At 34.5% G+C, this 10,850-nt stretch overlaps 1 protein-coding gene across 1 annotated transcript; it reads left to right on the top strand.

The window, feature by feature from the left end:
* Positions 1-937: 937 nt before the first annotated feature.
* Positions 938-10,434, top strand: LOC114308819 (pleiotropic drug resistance protein 2). The gene is made up of 19 exons (XM_028254488.2): positions 938-1,751; positions 3,279-3,399; positions 3,774-3,862; positions 4,221-4,305; positions 4,443-4,733; positions 4,814-4,904; positions 5,423-6,323; positions 6,431-6,695; positions 6,793-6,952; positions 7,060-7,143; positions 7,244-7,389; positions 7,620-7,952; positions 8,064-8,354; positions 8,442-8,525; positions 8,636-8,769; positions 8,876-9,103; positions 9,229-9,400; positions 9,508-9,762; positions 9,915-10,434. The coding sequence occupies exons 1-19, from the start codon at positions 1,366-1,368 to the stop codon at positions 10,182-10,184; spliced, it is 4,386 nt and encodes a 1,461-aa protein (XP_028110289.2). The 5' UTR covers positions 938-1,365; the 3' UTR covers positions 10,185-10,434.
* Positions 10,435-10,850: the final 416 nt, after the last annotated feature.

The following is a 10,850-nucleotide window of genomic DNA, read 5'->3' as shown; positions in this document are numbered from 1 at the left end:
TAATAATAATAAAAAAAAAATCCTTTTAATTAAATAAAACAATACAGTAATATTCTGATATCATCCACAACACATGTCAACCCGTTGCAACCAAAATCACAAATGTCGATACCATGATCTTACAATCAACAAATTATAGAATGATGAGATATAATAGTCAAACTAGAAATAATTTAATAATATTATAATTGCTTAATGGAATTACCATTACATTGTTTGTTATTGGATGGTAAAATTAGAAAAAATTATAAATTAGTGAAAATAATTTTTTTTAAAAAAAATATTGAAATGTAAGTAAATTTGTGTTCCTATTTAAATGAAAATTGTGGTCTTAATTGCATCAGCACAAGGCTTATACGTATCTTTATGTTTGTATAATTATTTTTCCTTCTTTTAACTTCTTTGTAATTTTCTATATAAGATTTGGTTTCAGTTTTCAGAATTCATCTTTTAAAAAATTTTATTTTTTATTTTTCGTATTTTTTTATTTTCATTGATTTTTTTAATATTTAAAGTAATTTTTTTAATTTTTAGACACACTAACATAAATATACTTAAAAAATATAATATTTATGAATTTTTTTTTTAAAAATTCACTAAATATAAACAAGTTTGGTAAAAATAAATAGAAAGAAAAGAAAAGAACATAAGATGAAAATAATAAGTATTTTTAATTCTTTCACTTTTATCACCAAAAAAAGTTTGTAGTTTGTTTTTTTAGAACTAAAAATAAAATTTTGAAACCAAATCAAACATAGTGTTGTTGTTTGGTATTTTTTATTTATTTATTTAAATTCTCAAATGAAAAAAAAAAAAACTCAAAATACACTGAAAAGGCTATTTTTTAAAAATTGTATTAAAAATACTAATCACCCGTGCTCGGTGGCAAGCAATCCACGCCGTATATCTAGAAGGCGATCCAGGTTTACATTTCCTCATCCTTGTCAATTTTCAACGTTTCATTTTCGACTGCGTCCACCAATGGAATTTTTTAATTATTTTGCATTTCCACTCCCTTATTTTGACCAGTCTAATCACAAACATTAAAATAATTCCAAAAACAAATAAAAAATTGAATCTTCAAGTCTTTGATGCCCCTAAATCTCCTCCCTCTTTTCAACAAACTCCCATTCTTGTATAAAACCCAGCACAAAGCACCTCAATCTCCAAAAATATCCATCCTCCCACAGTTTCTCATCTCAAAACCCCAAAAACACAACTGTAAATTGGTTCATAAAAATTGCATAAATTCATTTACACCAACCAGGTTGGTGTGCTTGGTGTTGGTGTTGGTGTGTTGGGTTGGTGTATTTGTGGAGGTGATATTTGAAACTGAGTTTGATTCATTTTGTTGATATCAAAAAAATGTCGGCGCCATTCGTGGCAGATGGATTGGTGAGAGCGGTGAGTAGCCGGAGTAGCAGGAGTAGCCGGAGTTGGAGATCGGGGAGTATAAGAGAGGTGTGGCAGGGGTCATCGGACGTGTTTGAGAGGAATAGTACGCGGCGTCATGACGAGGTGGATGATGAGGAGGAGCTCAAATGGGCTGCCATTGAGAGGTTGCCGACTTATGATCGGGTGAGGAAAGGGATGTTACAGCAGGTCACAAGCCATGGAAGAGTGATTCGGAATGAGGTTGATATGACTAACCTTGGTCCTCAAGATAAGAAACAGCTCATGGAGAGTATTCTTAAAGTTGTTGAAGATGACAATGAGAAGTTCCTTAATCGCCTCCGTGCTCGTACCGATAGGTAAATTTCTCTGTCCAAATAGATTTCAGATCCAGATCTCTAATCTCTTATCATTTTTTTTTCATTTAATTTTATTTCAAATTTGAGTAGAAAACTTGATTTTATATGAAGTTTTTTTTCGAAAATTTCTTTAAATTCTAATTTGATGAATTATTAAATTAAAATTTGATGAAGAAAAAGGATAAGGATTGGAGATGCTAATTTTATTTCAAATTTAAGTAGAAAACTTGATTTTATATGAAGTTTTTTTTTGAAAATTTCTTTAAATTCTAATGTGATGAATTATTAAATTAAAATTTGATGAAGAAAAAGGATAAGGATTGGAGATGCTTTACACTGTGTTTGTTAGGGATATTTTATATGAAGTATATATATATATATATATTTGAAAATTTTATTAAATTCTAATTTGATGAATTATTAAATTAAAATTTGATGAAGAAAACGATAAGGATTGGAGATGCTTTGCGCTGTATTTGGTTAGGGATTTAGGAAAGGAATTAGAAAAAAAAAATGAAATATAAATAAAATATACCTCATTTCACACATTTTTTTTCTTTCTCTTTCTAAATCGCTTCTCAAATTCTCCAACCAAGCACAGCTCCTAAACAAACACAGCATTAGAACAAGATAAGTTTAGATAGAAATAAATATAGATATATTTTGTATAATTCTTATAGTTAGAAAGTGAATCATTAGTATAATTTCAAATAATTAGTTTTATATAGAAATTTCAAATCCAATTTAATATTGAAATTCATAACTAACCTTTTATAATTTGAGTTATTGTTCTCAAATCAATTTATTTGAAATTAATATCTATCCAAATGGATCCTTAATTTGAGTTTTGAGGATCTTAAAATAAATACTCGCCAAGAAAATGGAGAGAAAATGAAAATTTGAACTCTGTTAAACAAAAGAGGTATGTTTTATTGTGTTTTTTCCATGCACTTCCTTCGCTAACAAACAATTTTTATTTTTATTAGTATTGGAACTTGACTTGTTAAATATTAGTCAATTTTGAATTCAAGCCAAGATCATGTCAAGTTTCAAAAATTGAATTGAAAAATTTATCAAATATTTAAGACATTTGAGTTGGACTAAGTTTGAAAAAATAAATAACTTAATATGCATATTATGAAAAAAATAAAAGATTATAGACAAAATATAATAAAAAGCTCATGTTATTAATAAATTTGATTAATCAAATATGTAAATTGCACAAATACCAAACATGACTAGAGAAATAAAATAGAATAATAAAAATTTATTTGATATATCTTTAAAAATAATAATAATTTATGTCGTTGTGTTTCACAAATTTCAATCTATTCTAAATTGCTCGATTATTAAACGATCTTAAAAATTTAGTTTGAACTCGTTTATTTAAGTCAGGGTTTGCACTGAGCTACAAAACGAATTTGTAGGCCTAAAATACCCAAACATGATCATTACTCTTCTTCTGTTAATAGTATTTATTTTTATTTTATTGAAATTAAATTGAGTGTTGGGTTTTGATGAAAACAGAGTGGGAATAGAAATTCCAAAGATTGAAGTGAGGTTCCAGAATTTATCAGTGGCAGGAGATGCATATGTTGGGACCAGAGCTCTTCCAACTCTCCTCAATTCCACCATGAATGCTATTGAGGTACTTATTTCTTCTTCTATATCTCACTCTCACAAATTTTTTTTTTTCTTTTTCTTTTCCATATGAATTCAGTCAGATTCACACTTTATTCAACTTCATCATGTAATTCAAATTACTCTTGATATGTAGTGGATTTTGAAATGAATGTCAGGGTAAAGAAAAACAGAGAGTTTTGTTCTTACTTCACAATTTCAGAGAAATCAATACTAAAAGCACTTGTAAAATTCAAATATCTGCTGTGTGAATTGAAAACTATGCAGAAAATTTGCTTATTTTCTCTTAAAAAGCTTTCTGTGAGTGCAGTGTATCATCTTAAATTTAATAATGTGATATCTGAAGATTGTTCTCTTTATGTTGAATTGTAATGTGAGTAGGGAATCATTGGAATGGTTGGACTTTCTCGATCTAAGAAAAGGGTTATCAAGATACTTCACGATGTCAGTGGAGTCATAAAACCATCCAGGTTGGTTCATGAATTCCTTAATGTTAGCTTCATCTCTTTTGATTGATTGATCTACAGGAAACTAGAAAGTTTTGGTCTCCAAAAATATAATCCAAATACCTTCATTTTATTTTTCTTTGTGATTTTGGAAATGAAAACAATGTAAAGTTTGGAATACTTAAAAAAGTTTCCGAAAATTTTCTAAAACTGGGATGTTAGTAGAAAATTTTTGTGAAAAGAGTTTTCAGAAACAGTTCGCCAAACAAGTTCCTATGCTTTCAAGAAAATGAAGATAGAAAACAAAAAACCAAAACGCTACCAAATAGAAGTTTTCTGAAATATCCTTCAGTCATTGAACTATTATTTTCGTGATTGTCAGGATGACACTGCTTCTTGGGCCACCTAGCTCCGGAAAGACAACATTGCTAAAGGCAATCGCAGGGAAATCCGATGATGATCTAAAGGTTTGTCATGCTCTCTAAATTTTCCCAATTTGTTTCTCTCCCCAATTTTATATTTGGTTCCATGTATTCATTTCTTTTCCTACATGGTATTTTTTTCTACATATTGATAATTTGATTATATTGGGGTTGTGGGACAGATATCTGGAAAAGTGACCTACTGTGGCAAAGAGTTTAAGGAATTTGTTCCTCAGAGAACGAGTGCTTATATCAGCCAGCACGATCTTCACTATGGTGAAATGACAGTTCGCGAGACATTAGATTTCTCAGGACGTTGCTTGGGAGTTGGAACGAGGTATGAAATGTTGGTAGAGTTGTCAAGACGAGAGAAAGAAGCGGGTATTAAGCCCGACCCTGAGATCGATGCATTCATGAAAGCCACAGCTGTGGCTGGCCAAGAAACCAGTTTGATCACAGATTATGTTCTCAAGGTCTGTTGCTTCCATAATATCATTGTCTATACTATGTTCTCTTATTTGACAATGCTAAAATCTCATCATCCTTTTAACAGATACTTGGATTGGATATTTGTTCTGATATTATGGTGGGTGATGACATGAGAAGAGGCATTTCTGGTGGACAAAAGAAGCGTGTCACTACCGGTATGTGTAAACTCAATAAAGAGTTTTGAAATTTTATAGAAAGAAATTCGTGGATGCATATTGATCCTTGCTATTTCCTAGATGGGATGAAGATCTCCATTTCATTTCATAAGGTTGCAACTCAACATCAAAATCTATTAAGCAACAGTCTACAACTACTATGCCATTATAAGTTCTAAAATTTTCTTAACCATCTATGAAGTTAAAATAAAGATATCTTGAGGTTGATCTTTCACAACTATTGATCATGAAATGGAGATACACAAATTGGTCTACGTGTGTTATGATAACATTAACAAAAAAAAGATTCATAGACATGTTTCATAATTTTTTCTTTTTTTTCTCAAAAGGTCAGAATTCATACTTTTGTGTATTTTAACTACATTACTATTTTCTAACGTTCTAACTAGAACTTCAGGATATGTATCTTGTGGTTTAGGTCAAACTCATCCTATTATGTTTTAACTTCATAACTATTTTCTGAATGTTCTAAACGGAACTTTTTGTCCTCGATGCAGGAGAAATGTTGGTTGGACCAGCAAAAGCATTTTTCATGGATGAAATATCGACGGGGCTGGATAGTTCCACCACTTTCCAGATTGTCAAGTTCATGAGGCAAATGGTTCATACAATGGATGTGACCATGGTCATCTCTCTGTTGCAACCAGCGCCTGAGACATTTAATCTCTTTGATGACGTTATCCTACTTTCAGAAGGCCAGATTGTGTATCAAGGTCCACGCGAGAACATTCTTGAGTTCTTTGAATATATGGGATTCAAATGCCCCAAAAGGAAAGGAGTTGCAGATTTTCTCCAAGAAGTAACTTCCAAGAAGGACCAAGAACAGTATTGGTTCAAAAAGAACCAACCTTACAGATATGTCTCGGTGAACGACTTTGCACAGGCCTTCAACTCTTTCCACATCGGGCAACAGATAACTGAAGAACTTAGAATTCCTTATGACCAGTCCAAAGCCCACCCTGCTGCTTTGGTGACTGAGAGTTATGGCATCTCCAATCGGGAACTCTTCAAGGCATGCTTATCGAGGGAGTGGCTGCTAATGAAGCGCAACTCTTTCACATACATATTCAAAACCACTCAGATAACAATCATGGCCACAATTGCCCTCACTGTTTTTTTAAGAACAGAAATGAAAACTGGAACAGTAGAAGATGCTGGAAAGTATATGGGGGCACTGTTTTTCAGTCTTATTAATATAATGTTCAATGGGATGGCAGAGCTAGCAATGACGGTTTTCAGGCTTCCCGTGTTCTTTAAACAGAGGGATAGCTTGTTTTTCCCTGCATGGGCTTTTAGCTTGCCAATTTGGCTCCTCCGAATTCCTGTTTCATTCATGGAATCTGCGATATGGATCGTACTTACCTATTATACAATTGGGTTTGCACCGTCTATTACTAGGTAAGTTGAAGTTCTTTTACAGCATATAAGTTTTGTTTTGTTGGTTCGACAATCACTGGACTCCGAAACCTAATTAACTTTTTTTGACTTATCCTCAAAATGTTCAGGTTCCTCAAACAGTTTCTGTCCTTCTTTAGTGTGCATCAGATGGCTCTCTCACTCTTCCGATTCCTTGCTGGTGCTGGAAGAACTCCTGTTGTTGCAAACACAATGGGTTCCTTCACCTTGCTATTGGTCTTTGTTCTTGGTGGCTTCGTTGTTTCCAAAGATGACATTAAACCATGGATGATATGGGGCTACTATATTTCTCCTATGATGTACGGACAAAACGCCATTGCGATCAATGAATTTCTCGATAAAAGATGGAGCAATGTAAGTGCTTCTCTTAATTCTTTGTAATGATTCCACATTTGTTTCCCGGCAGGACAATATACAAACTTATTTAATTTTATATTTTTTCTTGGAACAGCCCGCCGCTGGTAGTTCCCAGCTTTCAGTTGGAAAAACTATTCTTAAGAGCAGAGGGCTCTTTCGGACGGAATATTGGTACTGGATTTGTATCGGAGCGCTTCTTGCATATTCACTGCTTTTCAATGGTCTTTTCATTGCTGCACTGACATATTTGAATCGTAAGTTAACATTTTTTGCTTATTAATTTTTTGTGTTTATGCTGTTGTAGAAGAATCTGTGTTCTGATCTTGCCTTTTTTTTTCCTTTTGAACAAATTTGATCTCAGCTTTTGGAGATTCTAAGGCTGTAATTTCAGAAGAGGAAGATGATGAAAGTAGTAATAAGCGGCAACTGGCATCCAACGGTGAAGGTTCGTGGTTTTAAGTTCGGCATCTTGCAAACCCTAATTTGAAAATTCACCATTCATTTGGTTTTCTTGCGCAACTAATACAGCTCATGGATAATTACAGGTATTGATATGGCTGTAAGAAATCCTCAAGGGAGCACCAGCTCAAATGTTGATGGTGCAAATCAATCTAAACGAGGAATGGTTTTGCCTTTTGCCCCCCTTTCACTTGTATTCGACCATGTGAATTACTATGTGGATATGCCTGCAGTAAGTCTCTTCAACCTGAAGATTCATATATTGAGCATGTGATAACATAAAACAAAATTTTAAAGGAAAAAATTACATGAATTTAATTAAATACTCGTCTATTGCTCTTTTGGTTGCAATTAAAAAAAAAAAATCAATTCAATTCAACCTTTTGCTGCTGAACTGGGTAACTTGTATAGATTTTCAACCAAAATAATGCATTTAAATTAAAATTTGGTTCTCTATATCAGGAAATGAAGAGTCAGGGAGTCGACGAAACCCGTCTACGACTATTACGAGATGTCAGTGGTGCTTTCAGGCCTGGTATTCTAACTGCACTAGTTGGTGTCAGTGGTGCTGGAAAGACCACATTGATGGATGTCTTAGCAGGGAGAAAGACCGGAGGGTATATTGAAGGAAACATAAGCATTTCAGGTTACCCAAAGAATCAAGAAACTTTTGCTCGAGTCAGCGGTTATTGTGAACAGAATGACATCCATTCACCATTTGTTACTGTCCATGAATCTCTCTTATACTCTGCCTGGCTGCGTCTTTCTAAGGATGTGAATACAGAAACAAAACAGGTATGTAATTGAATTGCTTGAGTATGTGTCACTATGAGATTTCAATGTGGTCTATATTATGCTAAAACTGGTCCAATTAATGCGAAATTTTTTGTTTCTTTATTATGGTAGATGTTTGTGGCAGAAGTTATGGATCTTGTTGAGCTCAATACCTTGAAAAATGCTCTAGTTGGACTTCCAGGAGTAAATGGTCTTTCAACTGAACAGCGAAAGAGGCTCACCATTGCTGTTGAGTTGGTTGCTAATCCCTCCATCATCTTTATGGATGAGCCCACATCAGGCCTTGACGCAAGAGCTGCTGCAATTGTCATGCGTACTGTGAGGAACACGGTGGACACAGGGCGAACTGTCGTCTGCACCATTCATCAACCGAGCATAGATATCTTTGAAGCTTTCGATGAGGTATGAACTCGATTTTGTATTTTCCGCAAATGAACATCATTGTCGCTTTGTGCACTCTAAGTGACATTAATATTTTCTTCCTTGCAGCTTCTATTGATGAAGAGAGGAGGGAATGTGATATATGCTGGACCTCTCGGTCGCCATTCTCACAAGCTTGTTGAATATTTTGAGGTCAGTTTTCATTTTCCTCCATAGCTAGTTTCTAAATAGTCATCTATTATCAATTTGAAAGTTCGAAGTATGATGAATCAAAATTTGACAATACCTTACTTCTCCTTAAGGCTGTTCCGGGGGTTCCTAAGATTACAGAGGGTTACAATCCAGCTACTTGGATGTTGGACGTCAGCTCTACCGCAGTTGAGGCACAACTTGATGTTGACTTTGCAGAAATTTATGCCAATTCTGACCTCTACCGGTATGTTTGTAGACAGTACTGAGTCCTTTACACTTTATCTCTGTATCTCTCTCTCTCTCTCGTTGTCCGAGTGCGTGCTGATATTTCTCATGATTTTCTTTTCCAGGAGAAATCAGGAACTTATCAAGGAGCTAAGCACTCCAGCACCGGGTACCAATGACCTCTACTTCCCTACCAAATACTCGCAATCCTTCCTAACTCAATGCTTGGCTTGCTTCTGGAAACAACACTGGTCATACTGGAGGAACTCACAGTACAATGCTATCAGATTCTTCATGACAATTGTCATCGGTATTATTTTTGGTGTTATCTTCTTGGGCAAAGGAAGCAAAATGTAAGTGTATAATTTTGGCATTTACACTCTAATTATCACATTTTTGGTAATTATTATTATTATTATTATTACCAATTGACGTCAATACTGACATGAAGATCAATTGTATAATTTTTCGTCAACAGACAACAACAACAAGACTTGCTTAATCTTCTTGGAGCTACCTATTCTGCTATCCTTTTCCTCGGAGCCTCCAATGCTAATGCGGTGCAAATCGTTGTAGCAGTTGAGAGAACAGTATTTTACCGTGAAAGAGCAGCTGGGATGTATTCAGAGTTGCCTTACGCGTTTGCTCAGGTAAAGGATAAAAGACGTTACATCACATTTCTCTTTTTTTGGCTAAGAAGAATGTGTATATATGGTCTCCCACATCCAATATTTACACCGTACTTTCTCTATTTCAGGTGGCCATAGAAACAATTTATGTTGTAATTCAGACCCTTATGTATGCTCTTCTCCTTTACTCGATGATTGGCTTTGAATGGACAGCAGTCAAGTTCTTCTATTTCTACTACTTCATATTCATGTGCTTTACCTACTTCTCCATGTACGGAATGATGGTTGTGGCTTTGACTCCTAACCATCAAATTGCGGCTATTGTCATGTCCTTCTTCTTCAGTTTCTGGAACTTGTTCTCTGGTTTCCTCATCTTCAGGCCGGTATGTATCTATAATGTGAAAGACTACTTTCAGCGTCACATATATACCCGTATGAGGAGTTTTGTTATTGTTTTTGTCATACCACATATCTTTTTACTTGAAATCATGTCATTATTATCATAATTATGACACTTGTGCTCTAATCATTGCAGGATATCCCGATATGGTGGAGGTGGTACTATTGGTGTTCTCCAGTTGCCTGGACAATCTATGGCATTTTCACATCGCAAGTGGGTGACAAGACCAGTCCTCTTACTTTCACTGATGGGTCAGTCTCTACAGTGAAGGAATTCCTTAAAAACAGCATGGGTTTTGAATATGACTTCCTCATTCCTGTAGTATTTGCGCATGTTGGTTGGGTCCTTCTCTTCTTCTTCGTCTTTGCTTATGGCATCAAGTTCCTCAACTTCCAAAGGAGATAGAGAACGTTCATTCTACTCTGAACACTGTATTAGAATTTTTAGATATTATTTCAAAGATGAGTGTATACTAGTTTAGTTAATGAGAGAGGTGAAAATAAAACTGTAGCCTCTCTTGGTTTTTCTTTTCTGTGGGTTTTTTCTGTGTGGATTCTTTTTTAGCATATTTGTATCTATTCTTTGAATGTAATTTTCCCAAAAAGTTCTCTGTTGTACCTAATGGTCAATATTTAATACAAGTTGCTTCTGTCAACACTGCCTCTATGCTTTCTTGGTATTGAGAGGGAGGTTCATTCCCTCTCCTATGTGTATTACCACAACGGACATCTATGGATTTCATTTTTGTTATTGGTGAATGGTACAAAGACTAATGCACATGAGTCATGATCATGTATCCTTTACGCTCAATTATCTATGTTCCAATGCATTTCCTGCCAAAAGATTATGACTCAAGGGTTTTTTGTCTTAATATTTTCACACAAGTCAGCAACGAGAAATGCAAGGGATGGAGGGATCAGAGAAATTTGACGGTAGAGAATCTCGTGCCGAATGCACATTCCTTAAACAGAGCACATTGGACTTTTTTGTACCTGCTGTTTGCTTTGTTTTTGCTCATGGCATTAAGTTTCTAAACTTGAAGGATATAGAGAACCTTCATTTCAGTCAATA

Source organism: Camellia sinensis, chromosome 14 (genome assembly GCF_055761805.1).
Source record: "Camellia sinensis isolate YWXY chromosome 14, ASM5576180v1, whole genome shotgun sequence".
NCBI classification, from domain to species: domain Eukaryota; kingdom Viridiplantae; phylum Streptophyta; class Magnoliopsida; order Ericales; family Theaceae; genus Camellia; species Camellia sinensis.
Note: the sequence above shows the minus strand (reverse complement) of the source record. Positions and strands in the feature narration are given on the sequence as shown.

Bases quoted from the DNA above. Each gene is read 5' to 3' on its own strand.
- LOC114308819 (XM_028254488.2), top strand. From the start codon at position 1,366: ATGTCGGCGCCATTCGTGGCAGATGGATTGGTGAGAGCGGTGAGTAGC. The intron at 1,752-3,278 runs GTAAATTTCTCT...TGATGAAAACAG, and splicing joins CTCCGTGCTCGTACCGATAG to AGTGGGAATAGAAATTCCAA. The intron at 6,953-7,059 runs GTAAGTTAACAT...ATTTGATCTCAG, and splicing joins TGCACTGACATATTTGAATC to CTTTTGGAGATTCTAAGGCT.